The sequence below is a fragment of the Bidens hawaiensis genome, unplaced genomic scaffold (assembly GCF_021521415.1).
Source record: "Bidens hawaiensis isolate Kalapana, Puna unplaced genomic scaffold, B.hawaiensis_p1.1 tig00009618_1, whole genome shotgun sequence".
Classification (NCBI taxonomy): Eukaryota; Viridiplantae; Streptophyta; class Magnoliopsida; order Asterales; family Asteraceae; genus Bidens; species Bidens hawaiensis.
Window position 1 is genome coordinate 483,403 of NW_027491719.1, and position 15,419 is coordinate 498,821.

Genomic DNA, 15,419 nt, shown 5'->3' on the forward strand with positions numbered 1-15,419 from the left:
TATTCTAAAAGAAAACTTATCGGTGGCGAACATTGGTGACAACATGGTGGTTTAGTAATCTGGTCGACCGGAAAGAAAACTACATCCCTCAAAGGGGGTAGAGTTGTTGAACAATGGTTTCAAGTTTACAAATCAAAAATTGAACCAGGGTTTTTAATTTAATTACACAAATAGCCCTTTAAGTAAAAAGACTAAAATACCCTCATGTGCAATACACATGGGGTAACTTAACTAAGAAACTTTACCTTCGTTAGTGTAAATGACTAAAATCGAGGCAAAATTCCAAACAAAGGACATAGAGTTAAACAATTTTTGATAAATGACTCATTCCATAATATATGTAATTCAAAAGAACAAAAATTGTAATTTTTTCAATATATTATAACGTGTCAAAAAGAAAAAAAACTACCTTATAAATAATGTAATAATGAATTTGTCATGTCTCACACATCAAAGTGTGAAACTACATCGATCAACCGATGGAGGTTGGATTAATGACGGCTATGTGTGTATATATGGAGGTTGGTAGGGACAGACAATAGAAACAAAGTATAAGACAATCATGACAACCTTCAATTAACATGGAGTATAAGAGTGAACAAAATCATAACACACTTTCATCTTTAGTTACTAAAATGTAACCATGCAAAGACAGTTCATGTTCATAGTTCTCAACTTATTAACTAGCAAATCACACCATAGTTATAAGACTACTTCTATTGACAATCTCATAATAAGATTGGTGAGCTCAAAGTTAAAAAAATAAAAATAAAAAAGAAAACAAAGCAATCTAGATTAGCAATCTGGGTTGGTGGAGCAACCCAGATTGCAATCCAAACTAACCCCCAATAACTTAATTATTTTATTAACTTTTAATATTCGAACTAAAAAAATAATTAAATGCACGATATTTCTTAAAAAAAATCTATGAACATTTTAACATAAATTTTATTAAAAAACAGACTTCGTTAAAAAAATATTTTTTTTAACTTGGGATGAGTTGTGAATGTGTGTAAAAGATTGAGATGTGTTAAATTATGTAGATTAAGGAGAGAGAAATTAATTTTATAATGTGATATTAAGATTGTAAATGGGTATAACCTAAGGAATGTCTCGTCTTAAATAAAATCAGCATATTTTGGATATCTAGGAATAGATGAAACGACAACTCCATAATTAAATGTGCTCAAGTAGATATTTACAAAGATGAGTGGCATGTGTGGGAGGATCCGCTCGGATAACCAAAAACAAGTTTGTTAGCTTCTAGGGGCAAACATCAATATTAATTGGTATGAAGTTTAAGGACAATATTGGTAAAATGAGTGAAAGTATGTTTTTTCCACAAACTTTGAAAACACAAACATGCACTAGTTATTTTTGGGTTTGCATTTATTATTTGGTAGCTTTGCAAAGAATAAATTCATGTCGAGAACGAAGCTAAGATAGATTAGATGTTGATATTTAAAATTGTGTGGTTGGGAAAGCCAAATTACGAAAATTTGATTGAAAATGGATAAAAATTTGTTAACTTGTCCCATATAGGTGGAACGACAAACTTACGAGAGGTTTATAAGAATGAGTATTTTATGTATGTCATTTGATCAGACATAAGAGCTAGCACAAACCCTAAACTCCTAAAAGGTGGAAAGCCTGCTAATTCACATCTGCACACGCATGGCTTCAACAATAGGTTCAGTTCAAGGTTCAAGATGCTTTGACAATACACTCTGCTCTTTTATGTGCTCGTTTTGTTGCTCCAGCAATTTCCACAATCGATCCAATTTAACATACTATAATTGATGGACTTAGGCGAGTTCTCGTACAATAAACGTCTCAAACTCAAACTTAGGCGCACTTGAACTAGGCTCAACGCATTTACACCACTACACAAGCCATAAGAAATGACCTTGCAAAGAAGCACCCAAGTCTAATAAATCAAAGTAATAATTGAGTCTCAAGTGAGACAATCTATTAATTTTAGAAGCAACACGAGACATTAGTAACAACAAATTAATACCAAGTAAACCTTTTGGACCATATGTGACTATAGGTTCACAAGTAAATCAAACGTTACTTATAAGAATTACCTCGCCTCAAATAAAATCAACGTATTTTGGATGTATTAGTTATAGATGAAATGACAACTCCATAGTTAAATGTGCTCGAGTATATATTTTCAAGATGAGTGACATGCTGAGAAGGATCCACTCAGATAACCAAAAACAAATTTATTAGCTTTTAGCAGACTAACAACAATATTAATTGGTATGAAGTTTGAGGAACTGGGTTTGTCTAATACCCGATTTCAGATATGAAATTGGGTTAGAGTATTGGAATTTTGGGTATTGGCTTGAAAAAACATATCGGGGTAATCGATTTTGGGTAGGGTATGAAACCGGGTATTCAATACTTTATTTTTAGGTATAATAAAACTCTATTTTCATGTATTTTTCAAATATATTTCAGACAAAGATCGAGTTTTCTAAGGGTTGTACTTTTTAGGTTTTTTTCCAGGGTATTTTTCAGGTATAGTTCGGGTTCGGGTTCGGGTTTGGGTTTAAACACTGAAAGTCATACCCTATGCATACCCTGCGGGTAGGGTCGAGTCCGGGTTCGGGATTTCAAAAACTGGTTTTTCCTGGTTCATGGTAGAGGTGCACAAAATACTTGATTCCAGACCCAACCCAGACCATTTCCTACTCGTAACCAACCCACGTGTACGACCTGATATTAGGTTTCTTCCTAGACCTGTACCCAGAACCGATCCCACCTTTACCCAGTCAAAACCCAAAATCTTTGAGACTATGACTGACTAGGCCCATATATAGTAAACCCAAGAAAACTGGACCATAAATTAACCAGACCCATTAACACAATAAACCCAATAATAAAAAACCAACCTTTAACATATACAAAACCCTAATAATTCTCTACTCACCAAACAAACCCTTGAACCATATTCAATGGAGAAGATAGAAACCGCCCCAAAAAATGTAAACTTTCTGTGTTTTATTAATACCCATTTATTTAATTTCAAATTTGAATAATTTGTATGTTTATTTATTTAATTATTTCAGGTTCTTGTTGACATAGTAAAGAGGTCACAAAAACAAGGTATGAGAGGTGTTAACGGCTGTTGGAAGGAGTTTGTTAACGTGTCTAACAAGCAACTTGACAATAGGTTGTATGATCCAGCTAAGTGGTTACCTGATGGATTGATTGAGTTCTTGAAAACATTTAATAATGCTAGTTATTTGAATGTGAGTTTAAGTTTAAGTTTAAGTTGTTAAATATTGTTTTGTGTTTTAAGTTGTTATTGTGTTTTAGTTATGGGTGGCAAATAGGGGTGCAAAGTGAAAAAGCTCAATCGAGCCGAGCTTAAACGAGCCCGAGCTCGAGCCTAAAAGAAAGCTCGTTTAATAAACTAGCCCGAACCCGAGCTTCACTTATCGAGCTCGAGTCGGCTCGCGAGCCTAAACAAGCCTGTGGATTATATTTTTTTAATAACTATATATGTTAATAGATACATATACATTTTAATAAATATTAATTGATATATATATATATATAATTTTATGAAAAAAATTAATTAAGTAACATGTTATTTTATATATAAAGTTATTATGAAAATAAATATACATATATAATTATAAATATATAAAAAATTAATTAACAAATATTAAACGAGCCGAGCTCAAACGAACCGAGCTCGAGCTCGAGCTTTGTGTAAGTTTAACGACCCTGGTCGAGCTCGGGCTCGGCTTTTTTGCACCCCTAGTGGCAAATGGGTCGGTTAGGGTCGGAATTGGTCAATTGAAAAAGGGTTGTTTTGTTTCGGGTTCGGAAACGGGTAAGAGCAGGTTTTGGGTTTTTTTTGAACGAGGATGACGGATGAAACATTTTGTTTTTTTTTTTAGTTTTTTTGTTTCTGATTTATATTTTGTATTTAAGTTATTATGTTATAATTATGGGTGGCAAATGGTCGGTTAGGGTCAGAACAGGTCAATTAGGGGGTGTTTGGGATTTCTTCTTTTACCTCCTTATAGCTTATATAACTTATAAGGTGTTTGGGAAAGTTAGATTTTGTGACTGTAAAAGTCATAAGGAGGTAAAATAAGGAATCTCAAACACCACCTTAACGAGAGGGTTGTTTTGGTTTGGGTTGGATCGGGTAAGAATGGGTTACGGATCTTTTTTTTCTTTTTTGAACGAGGGCAATGGATGAAACATTTTAGGTTTTTTTTGTTTCTGATTTATATTTTGAGTAGAGGTGGCAAGGCAAATGGGTTGGGTTGGGTCAAACGGGTCATGGGTTGAAACGAGTCATTGGTAGAAACGGGTTTGGGTCAGAATGGGTTAGGGTCAGAACGGGTCATGTTCCGACCCGAACCAAAACAACCCTTTTTTTAATTGACCCTTTCCGACCCTAACCCGTTTCGACCCATTCCAACTTTTTCTCTTGACCCATTTGGACCCGTTCCAAAATTTTCTTTTTTCTAGTATGACCCATTAAAACCCATTAAGCATTTTTCGTAAACCCAAAAGGTTATTTTTATGACCCAGAATAAGTTGTAATGTCAGTTTTGTTGTTTTAGTATTTTGCTAAGGTGGTTGAAAGGCATGAGATTGTGGAAGCTATCAAGAAGAGTACCGATCGAATATCCCCCGAACAGGTTTGTTTGATTTATTCGTGTTGTATTTTTTAGTAGAATAAACTAGAGATGTAAACGTAAACGAGCCGGGCTCGGGCTCGGCCTCTTTGTCACTTAAGGGCTTGAACTCGGGCTTGGCTTTTTTATTAATTATTATTTATTTTATAATTTATATATGCATTTTTTTTTCTCCATTATATATTTTGAGGAAAACCTTAAGAGTAGCTCGGCTTGTTTGTACCTCTATTGGTAACTATGCACTTACGTAGATTTTACATGATGATTAACTTAATTCTATAATTTTATATTCTTAATATGCTATTTACTTTTGATTATTTTTATAGCAGTACTCTTTTGTTATATATATATATATATATATATATAGAATTGTATTAAACTAGCAATTTTGTATGCACTTGCAGGAGCTGTTTCACAAGACAGTTACTCATCCACATTATGCAACAAGTTATGTACTTCCATCACATAAAGAGGTTTGCGTGTGTGTGTTTGCGTGCATATTTATGTGTGTGTGTGTGTATATATATATATATATATACAGGGTGAGGATCCTAAGAGAACCCTTTGGAAATTGAGAACCATTTTGAGCCACAAAAAAAACCCTTTAAAAAAAATTATAAGACAAAAAATTTCTAAAAAGTAAAAAAACCAAAAAAAATTATTTTTCATCCCGGTTTCATAAAAAAAACCTTAATTATACACATATGTATATTTTTATCTAATCTCGATTTACATAATGTACACATATGTACATTATCATTTATCTTAATTGTACATATGTGTATAAAGAATAACTTGTATAAAATTAAAAAATACGTATCATACATATATGTATAATTTTGCTAAACCGATATATTTTTTTAATTTTTTTATGAAATCAGGATGAAAAGTAAATTTTTTTTGTTTTTTTTTACTTTATTTATTTTCGCTTTTTTTGTTTTATAATTTTTTTTAATTTTTTTTAAAAGGAGTTATTTTGTGGTCCAAAATGGTTCTCAAAGTTCTCAATTTCAATATAGTTCTCACATGATCCTAATCCCATACATATTATCATCTTAAGCTCTCAACTTTGTGCTACCTTTTGTTAATAAAAGTTATAATGCATGAAAATATATATAAACTTTGAACTGATGTAGGGTTGGGTGGTTATAAAGAATAGCAAAAAGTTGAAAGAACCGGAATGCAACACAATATATGCGGTTGATTGTGAGATGGTACTTTGTGATGATGGTACTGATGCGTTGGTTAGGGTTTGTGTTGTGGATCGTGATTTAAAGGTATTGTCACGCGTCACAAGTTTATAAAGTATTATTTAAATATTTAAATTCCTTTTGTAAGTTAACGAATGTGTGGACTTTTTGTAGGTCAAACTTGATGAACTTGTTAAACCTGATAAAAGAGTTGTTGATTATAGGACCCGCATAACCGGGATTCGTGCTAGAGACTTGGAACGTGTTACTCTGAATTTACGAGGCGTACAGGTGAAAATCTTTGTTGAACTTGATCACCTCGCACCGTCTATGTTATGTTTTTTTTAAATTGTTTTATTTTTTTAATAGGCGTTTATGACGAAATTGCTATCGGAAGGGGCTATATTGGCTGGTCACAGTCTGGATAGTGATCTAAGAGGTAACTAGGTTTCATGTTTGTGTTCGTTCATTTAACTTTAAACGAACATGAACACTTATTCGAACACGTATATTGTGAATTTTTGTTCGTGTTCGTTTATTTAAAAAATGAATAAAAATAAACAAACATATATGAACATATAAATGGACACAAACAATCATAAACGAACATAAATGAACACACTTAAATGAACAAATATAAAATCTTTAAGTAGATGACTCATTCAGATAATATTTAATTATATTCTATTAACACATAAATGAACATTAATGAACGAACATAAACAAATGTTCACGAACATAAATGAATAAACAAATTATTTAAGTAGATGACTCATTCAGATAATATTTAGTTATATTTTATTAATACATAAATGAACACAAATAAACGAACATAAACAAACTTTGACGAACATAAATGAATGAAGGAGACATGTGTTCGTATTCGTTCGCTTATTTAAACGAACATATTTTTTTGTTCATGTTCTTTCTTTAATTAAATAAACGAACTTTGCGCCGAACAGTTCACCAAACGTTCGGTTCGTTTACAAGCCTAACTATAAATTATATGACAAACGGTGTCAAAAATTACCATTTTGCCCTTGCCGCAGCGCTCAAGATAGACTACACAAGAGTAATTGATACATCTTTTATTTTCAACTATTCGAGCGGTCCCATTTTCCGGAGAGCATCTTTAAATAATTTGTGCAAGGTAAGTTTGATATCTTTAAAGTTGTAAGTTTTTTTTTTGTTCTAATCCTATATATTTTACCTGGATAGCAGGACATATAGGTTTTTTTTATTTTTAAATTGTTTGATATTACAAAATATTTTTAAAAATTGAGAAAAATAAATTTTAAATTGCGGGAAATTTCAAATAATAATAATAATAATCAGGAAAATTGCAAAAAAAAAAAAACTGAAATGGTGCAAAAAAAAAAATTTTAAATTTTTTTTCTTTTGCAAATTTTTGTTTTTTTTGGCGAAAAATTGCAAAAAATAATATTCTGGAAAAATTGCTAATAAACTGAAAAATTGCAACAAAAAACGTTTTCTTAATTTTTTTCCATTTTTTTAGTGTTTTTATGCATTTTTTCACAATTTTTTTTCTCAATTTCTACTAATTTTGTCACTTTTAAAAAAATATTTTGCAATGTCTAACTATTTAAAAATAAAAAACCCTACAAAACCTGCTATCCAGGTAAAATATATAGGATTAGAACAAGAAAGAAACATTAGTGATATAACATTTTATTATATTAACTGTTTGACAATATTATTTTTTTATTTGGCAGGCGGTTTTAGGGTCTCAAGTTCGAAAGGAAGGCGATGTACATGATTGTTTGGATGATACAATATACACAATGAAGCTTGTTGTTGCCAAACTAAACGGGAAAGGTGAAAACGTTAATATAAACGAGGCGAGTTTTTAAATTATTTTGGCGATGTTTGGTCAAATCTATATTCTATCCCGTTGACCAAAATTCGGATATATTATTTCAGGTGCATAACGCCAATGCAATGAAGTTACTTTGTCATTGCATACCAATAAACGTATCTAAAGAGAAATTATATGAAATCATTCCCGGTGAATACACCATCGAGTTAAAGGTTGGTTAATTTAATTTTTAGTTTGTTTTAAAATTTTTCATGTTTGTTGATGATTATTTGATGACGTGGACAACTTGCTTGCAGGAAAATATTAAAGGCGGAGACAAGTATGCGGCTTTTTTAGTTTTTAAGAGTAAACGAGAGGCTGGCGAAGCTTATGAGCGGCTTGTTGGTGACCAAGATAAAGTAAGTATATGTCACTTCACTTACATAGAGGTGGCAAATGGGTTGGGTCGAAATGGGTCGTGGGTGGGTCGGAATGGGTCATTTAAACGGTTTCGGGTTTTTTTTAACAACAACGGAGGAAACACTTTGGTTCTTTTACTTTTTTTGTTTTTAATTTATATTTTGAGTTATGATTTTTTTTATATTATTTTTGAATTTTTTTAGGGGTTTTGTTAAGATGAAAAACTCCTTAAAAAAATAATAAAAAGTCGTAATATAATCGAAAACAAAAAAACTATAATGTTTCATCCGTTATCCTTGTTAAAAAAAACCGAGAAATGAACAGAAACCGAAAAAATCAACGAAAACGAAACAAATCACCAAACCATCCCGTGCGAAAACTCGTGTCGGCTTGAAACCTAATCTGAGCCAAAATCTGAACCAAACCCGTTCCAATCCAAAACCCGTTTATAACGTAAGCACGCCACTTCACTTTAAAACAACGTTATTACCATTTTTTAACGTTTAGCTCGCGTTTGTGAACAGGATTCATCAGGCCGACCGCAGAAGCGTATTGGTGCATTTGGTACTATGTATGTTCGGAAGATGGCCCCTGATAGTGATGTTGTTAATAATAATGTTCGGGTGGTATCGAAAAAGAGGCCGATTGAAGACGAGAGTACAACTCCGCTCAAGAAGTTAAAGACAAATGAGAAGAAACCGGAACCAAAAGAGAAGGTGGCGTGTGATACGTGTGACGGTTATTTAAACGAGATTGAAACGTTGAAGAAACAGTTAAGTGAACGCGATCAAGAAGTATCGAGGTTACGAGCGGTCATTGTTTTTAACGCAAAAAAAGAATTCGGTTTTTGAAACATTCGGTCGAGATCATAGTTTCCCTTGTTTTAGTTTTTAATATCTTGTTAGTGATTGTAACATTTGCAAAACTAATTTATTATAATTTATAATTTTTTTTTAATTTTGAAGCGTCGGACCTGTTTGTTAACTGATGTCTGCTGCGTGTTGTTTGTGATCGCTTTACTTGAGCATAGTTTTGCAGACATGGGCTTGTCTTGATTGTCTCATCGATCGTTAAGATGTGCCATCATAACCGATCGTCACTATTTTTTAACTTTGAATCCGGGAATGTGTTGTTTTCTCTTAAATGACAGTTATCTGGTATTGTTAATAACCTAATAATATTAACCATTAAAAGATCAACGAATCGAGTCAACAAGATAGGTCAAACAGGTTGAAAGTCACCGGAAGGCGCCTTTTCAAAATGGACAAAAACCGTATACAACTGATCGGCAGGAAGTTCGTTTATTTAATAAACGAATGAACATGAATATTTTTTTTGTCCATTTGGTTAACTGGACATACTTGAACGCATGTCTCGTTTGTTCATGTATACTTGTTTCAACAAATTATTTTAAAATTTTTGTAAGGGTCGGTCGGGTCACATTAAAATTTGGTTGAGACGTGTAAAAAATATCGTCCGTCCTCACCAAAAATACCGTGGATCCTCACATAAATTTACTCGGAACTCACAAATAATTTGGTCAAATATCACATTTAATTTGGTCAAGACTCACAAAAAACATCGTCAAATTTAATTTTTAAAAAGATGGTCGACTTAACCAAATATTTTCCAAGTGGTGTCGTATGATTCGTCGGAAACACCATCATTTAATATGAATTAAAGGTGGACAAATATGGTATATTCAAGAACCAGAACTAGGTAGGAACTGGTTCTGAGCATGACCAATAAACGTAAAAAACCTGGCCTGGTAGGAACCAGTTCCAGGAGTAGTCGGGTATTTGACCCGGTTTATTGGGTTTTGGCCTGGTAGAGGTAGAAGATTCATGCAGGCCCGGTACAATTTGTTGGGGAATCGAAACCCGATTCGTACCTGCGGGTCAGGTCCGGAACCGGTATTTTTTTGCCCAACTCTAAGTAGAGATGCACAAACGTGTGTTTTGCAGGAACTGGTTCCGAGTATGGTCAACAAAAGTCAAAACCGGGTAAAGGTGGAACCAGTTCTGCCGGGTCTGGTTTTGGTTTTAAGTATTGATCCGAGGAGAAACCCAATATCATGGCGTACCCACGGGTCAGATACGGGTAGGAACCGGTTCCGACTTCCGAGTCTAGTAATTTGTAAACTAAAGCCCACATCATATACTCTTTAAATAAGCCCAATAATAATAATTAATAACATTAGCCCATAAACAGTTTCATCTTCAACCTTCATCTTCTCCAGATATTTTCCCCCAATTTGTAAACAAACAAACAAACAAACACTAATATTTCAAATTACCACCAATTGATTACATAATCGCCAAATTGGCATGATCCAACGCTATAATTAACCAAATGACAATTGCTATATCACAAGGCTTTGCTTGCAGAACTCAGTTATCGTTCAATCTACCTCTTTTTAGCCGCGTGCAGAAGGTATGATTACGTCATCATTTCGAATTTGAATCCGAATTGGAATGATATTGTGATATTATTAGTTTATTACATTTAGTGCTTTAATTATATTAATTCGTTTTTGATAGGCTCGAGCTCGGCTCGTTTTGGCTTACGAGAGTTATAGCTCGTTTTATGAAGCTTGAGCTTGGCTAGTTTATTATTTACTATTTAATTAATTTGTATACATTTTTCGTATCTTTATATATTTAATAATAAACTTAAACGAGCTTCGGCTCGAGCTTGACTATACAATGAAAAATTAATACATAGAAATCTAAATAAGTATAATAGGTTATTTAATTTATATACATTTTTTGTATATTTATATATTTAATAATAAACTTAAACGAGCTTAAGCTCGGCTGGAGCTTGACTATACAATGCAAAATTAATACATAGAAATTTAAAAGAGTATAAACTTAAATTATTTAATTTATATACATTTTTAGCATATTTTATATTTGAAAATAACCTTAAACGAGCTTAAGCTTGGCTCGAGCTCAACTATGCAATTATGCATTGCAAAGTTATACATAGAAGTCTAAAAGAGTATAAACTTAACTTGTTTAATTTATATACATTTTTCTGTATATTTTTATATTTGAAATAACCTTAAATGAGCCAAAGGCATGCGCGAGCTCGACTATGCAGTGCGAAATTAACACATAGAGATTTAAAAGAGTACACAAAATGATTTTCCCATACAAGGCTCGAGCTTGATAAGGCTCGGATCGTTTCGAGCTTTTTATCGATACGATTTCGTAGCTCGCGAGTGGGTTGGCTTGTTTGCACCTCTAATTGCTTTAATCATATAGGCGAGACATAGCTTTTCCGTGGCAGCCATTGAATCTCTGACTGAATCAGTGAATATTCATAAAGAAGATTTTCGGATTTCACCTGCTAGAGATGTAAAAGGTGAATGCTTATCTTTACTTTTCATTACTTTAAAATAATTTACAAAGTTATGTATCTTAGTTTTTTCGTTTATGAGGTTTAGGTCTGCAAATGAACCAAACGTTCGGTTAACAGTTTAGTAGGATTTCGTTTATTTATTAAACAAACGCTCATGAATAAAACTTTTTGTTCATTTAGTTAAATGAACGAACATGACATATGTTTCATTTCATATATTTATCTTATACTCATGTTTAATTTTGATTGGTGTGTGCTTTTTTATGCTTGTTTGTTAATGTTCGGTTAGGTTCGGAGCCGTTTGTTCATTTTTATTAATGAACAGACGTAAATGAACACGAACAAGAATACCTCATTCGTTTGATTGTTCGTGTTTGATCATTTGATTGATTAAAGTTAAATAAATGAACATGCCCTGTTCGTGTTCGTTCGGTTCGTCTACAGGCCTATTGAGGTTGCATCTGTTTGATGGTAGTAGCAGGAAATGATGTTTGCAAGCCACATGAATGGAAAAAGTTGTGTTCTAAAGAACTTGGAATCAGGACTTCAAGAATTACAAAGCCTGCAAAAGTTGTTTTAAATGTACTTAGAAAAAAAGGTATGTTGTTTACTTACTTTTACTTGAAATCAGTTATATAGTAAACTGTCTGCTACTTTTATTTATCCTTTTTAATGTAGGATATGAGGTATACCTTGTTGGAGGTTGTGTACGCGATCTTGTATTAAAAAGAACTCCTAAGGACTTTGACATCTTGACATCTGCTGAACTTAAAGAGGTTTATTTTCATTATTCGTTCAAAAATTGAAACCTCAATCTTCACATTCATGAAAATTGAAAATTGGACAATATTGGCTGTTAATTTTCAGGTAATGAGAGCGTTTCCACGTTGTGAAATAGTTGGAAGGCGGTTTGCTATTTGCCACGTGCATGTTGATGATGCCATTGTGGAGGTTGGTCAATTATTTTCATACGCCAGATAATGATAGTGCGCGTTAAATAAAAAAATCTATAACTTGGTTATGAATATCTAATATGGGCCAGGTGTCAAGTTTCAGCACAAGTGGAAGAAAGTTTGGTAGAAAGTCAAAGTCTCCAATTAGAAAGCCTTCGGGTTGTGATGAGTGTGATTATATTAGATGGAGTAATTGTATGCAAAGGGATTTTACAATCAATGGGTACTTGTGTTAACACATAAGTCATCGGTTAAAAGCTAACTGTAATAACTAATTTCTTGTTACATTTATAGGTTAATGTATGACCCATTTGCACGCATCGTGTATGATTATATTGGTGGCATGAATGATATTCAAAAAGCTAAAGTATGACTATTATTTGTCAGTTCTACATTCAACAAATACCATGAACATGTTTATTACAGTTTTTTTATTTTTTTATTTATTGATTTAATATGTTTGGTTGTATGTAGGTTCGTTGCATAACGCCTGCAAACACTTCTTTTGCAGAAGATTGCGGTATGTTCTATAATAATAACTGAAATAAAAATGTTGATTTTTTTATATTAACTCTGACATTTGATTATTGTACACGTTATACAGCTCGGATTCTACGTGGGATTCGAATCGCTGCTCGTTTAGGGTTTCGGTTTTCTCGAGAAACGTCTCATTTTTTAAAAGAGTTCTCGGATTCTTTGTTAAGGCTTGATAAGGTATACTTTTAGAGTTAATCAATTTAGCAACTTTCAGTGTATTTGACCGTTTCATATTTAGCTATTATTTTTCATTTTGACCCGTTTAATGGTTAATATAGGGTCGGATACACATGGAAATGAATTACATGCTGGCATATGGATCTGCAGAGGCTTCATTAAGGTTACTTTGGAAATTTGGACTTCTTGAGATTGTTCTACCCCTCCAAGTATGGGTCTTATTACAAATTACACACTACATTTCAGAAATTTCGGTTATTGGTCAATAAGGCGACTTGCTATAATAATATGATATATGGGTTCATGCAGGCGGCTTATTTTGTTTCACATGGATTTCGCAGACGTGATAAGAGATCTAACATGCTTCTGGTGTGTTTAATAATATGTATTTTGTTATCTGTTTTGTATCGTGTCACATTTTACTAAAATGATTGTGTTTTGCAGTCTTTGTTTGCTAGTTTGGATAAACTTCTAGCACCTGATCGACCGTGCCACTCTTGCCTGTGGTAAGAATCCTATAGACTTGTAATGAAGAACACGAACGGAGCATATTCATGTTTGTTCGTTTAACACTTTAACTGTAGCCAGACGAATGGTTAAACACGAACAACTAAACGAGCAGGTTTTTTTTATGTTCGTGTTCGTTCATTAAGAAAATGAACATGTTTGTGTTTGTTTATGTTCGTTCATTAACAATATAAACAAACGGTTCACGAATGTAAACGAGCGAACATAACCGAACAAAAACCAATTACAAGTAATGTGTTGCGCCTAGAAGTTTGAATGAGTATATTAATGAGCATAAATGAGTGCGAACAAACCAACATAAACGAATTCACTGAATCACATGAACGAACGTTTATGAACATAAATGAACGAACGAGAACTTTTGAACATAAATGAACGGTTCACTAAATGTTCTATTCTTTTACACCCTAGAAACATAGTTGATACTTGATACACTGATTGCAACTCTAGGGGCCTAAACGGGCCAGGCCGGGATTAAACGGACCGAGACTGAACGAGAAGTTGACTTTTACAGGGTCAGTATTCTAGCATTTCATGAAGCATTAGTAGACCAACCTCGTGATGCATTAGTTATTGCTGCGTTTAGCATTGCGGTGCATAGGGGCGGATCGTTATCAGAAGCAGTAGATATTGCAAAAGAAATCTCGCAGCCTCATGAAACAAGCTTCCATGAAATATCAGAATCTAGTCATTTATATTCAAAAGATGAATTAATGGATGAAGTTATAAGCCTTGCAGATTCCGTTAAAACTGCATTGAGAAGACTAACAGATGAAAATTTAGTTTCCCAGGCCCTGATCGAGTACCCCCAAGCTCCACAATCTGATATGGTAAGTACTCGTCTTTTGAAACTGATTATCTGATTATTATATACGGATGTGTATGGCCCGGGTCGGTTCTTGGCTCAAACCGAACCAAAAACTGAAAATTCGTTTTTTTTTGTTTTTGAAAACCATTCTCTTTCGTTTTTTTGATATTAACAAAGGGTTTGGTTCGGTTTTATCATCTGGGCTAGTAGTTTTTGGGCCAAAAAGGTAAATAATGAATTTGGGCTGGAAAGGTTTTTTTGATTAATAATTAATTGATTATTACACATTTGGACGACGCCATATATTAATTCTTTTAAAAATTACTTAACATTCTAAAAAAAAGTTATACTCGATAAATTCAGTAACAAAAGTTGGTTTTTACATGGGTTTGGTCAGGCTTTTTTGTTTCCGGTACATGCAAAACCAAAACATAAAACCAAACCGTCGTCTTTTGGGTTGGGTTGGTTACTTTGGTTAAGGATAAGTTATGTCGGTTTCATAAGAATAAAAGCTGGTTACTTTTTTTTTAATTCTCAGGTTTTTATATCGTGGGCTCTGTCGTTAAAGGTAATATCTATGTTTGATTGCGTTAAAAGGGGCAGAAATCGGAGGTTTGTACCAAACAGAGGAGGTGAAATCGATTATGAGTCGTTGGCGTTGGGTAGATTGGATGAAGTGAGAGACATTTTTGGTAGAGTTGTTTTCGACACGGTTTACCCTATAAATCTGGGTCCATGGTTAGAGAACATTTTTATTTGTTAGAACCATAAAATGTTTTTTTTTTAGAATCAGGGTTATAACTTAAAAGCTGCTAAAAAGAAAGCATTCAAAAACTATGTACATGACATAATCACATAACAACATGTTGTATGATTTTGATTGTTATGTTTTCACATGTGAAATTGTAGATGTTTAGTTGAAGGCATGTTGACTGGTTTGACTTAGAGGGGCAT

General features: G+C 33.1%; 2 protein-coding genes across 4 annotated transcripts; both read left to right on the forward strand.

Moving 5' to 3' along the window:
- The first annotated feature begins 2,929 nt into the window (after positions 1 to 2,929).
- LOC143533063 (small RNA degrading nuclease 1-like) lies at positions 2,930 to 8,947 on the forward strand. Its single transcript, XM_077027935.1, has 12 exons — positions 2,930 to 2,993; positions 3,078 to 3,260; positions 4,596 to 4,673; positions 5,075 to 5,143; positions 5,807 to 5,947; positions 6,035 to 6,151; positions 6,230 to 6,299; positions 6,910 to 7,010; positions 7,594 to 7,704; positions 7,802 to 7,909; positions 7,994 to 8,095; positions 8,621 to 8,947. Exons 1-12 carry the CDS (start codon positions 2,964 to 2,966, stop codon positions 8,945 to 8,947), a joined length of 1,437 nt encoding a protein of 478 aa, XP_076884050.1. The 5' UTR covers positions 2,930 to 2,963.
- A 1,425-nt stretch (positions 8,948 to 10,372) lies between these two features.
- Positions 10,373 to 15,244, forward strand: LOC143533109 (uncharacterized). Of its 3 annotated transcripts, none has more exons than XM_077027975.1 (14): positions 10,373 to 10,529; positions 11,366 to 11,465; positions 11,938 to 12,060; positions 12,141 to 12,238; positions 12,330 to 12,413; positions 12,505 to 12,638; positions 12,710 to 12,782; positions 12,890 to 12,935; positions 13,020 to 13,129; positions 13,231 to 13,338; positions 13,439 to 13,498; positions 13,574 to 13,635; positions 14,172 to 14,487; positions 15,004 to 15,244. In XM_077027975.1, exons 1-14 carry the CDS (start codon positions 10,449 to 10,451, stop codon positions 15,226 to 15,228), a joined length of 1,620 nt encoding a protein of 539 aa, XP_076884090.1. In that variant the 5' UTR covers positions 10,373 to 10,448; the 3' UTR covers positions 15,229 to 15,244. The 3 variants fall into 3 exon arrangements, with proteins under 3 accessions (XP_076884090.1, XP_076884091.1, XP_076884092.1); XM_077027976.1 differs by having other exon boundaries at positions 11,941 to 12,060; XM_077027977.1 differs by having other exon boundaries at positions 11,944 to 12,060.
- The last annotated feature ends 175 nt before the right edge of the window (positions 15,245 to 15,419 follow it).

Excerpts from the sequence above, each read along its gene's own strand:
- LOC143533109 (XM_077027975.1), top strand. The coding sequence starts at position 10,449 with ATGACAATTGCTATATCACAAGGCTTTGCTTGCAGAACTCAGTTATCG. Across the intron at positions 12,239-12,329 it reads CATCTGCTGAACTTAAAGAG|GTAATGAGAGCGTTTCCACG; the intron begins GTTTATTTTCAT and ends GTTAATTTTCAG. Across the intron at positions 13,499-13,573 it reads AGAGATCTAACATGCTTCTG|TCTTTGTTTGCTAGTTTGGA; the intron begins GTGTGTTTAATA and ends TGTGTTTTGCAG.
- LOC143533063 (XM_077027935.1), top strand. The coding sequence starts at position 2,964 with ATGGAGAAGATAGAAACCGCCCCAAAAAAT. Across the intron at positions 5,144-5,806 it reads TACTTCCATCACATAAAGAG|GGTTGGGTGGTTATAAAGAA; the intron begins GTTTGCGTGTGT and ends GAACTGATGTAG. Across the intron at positions 6,152-6,229 it reads TGAATTTACGAGGCGTACAG|GCGTTTATGACGAAATTGCT; the intron begins GTGAAAATCTTT and ends TTTTTTTAATAG.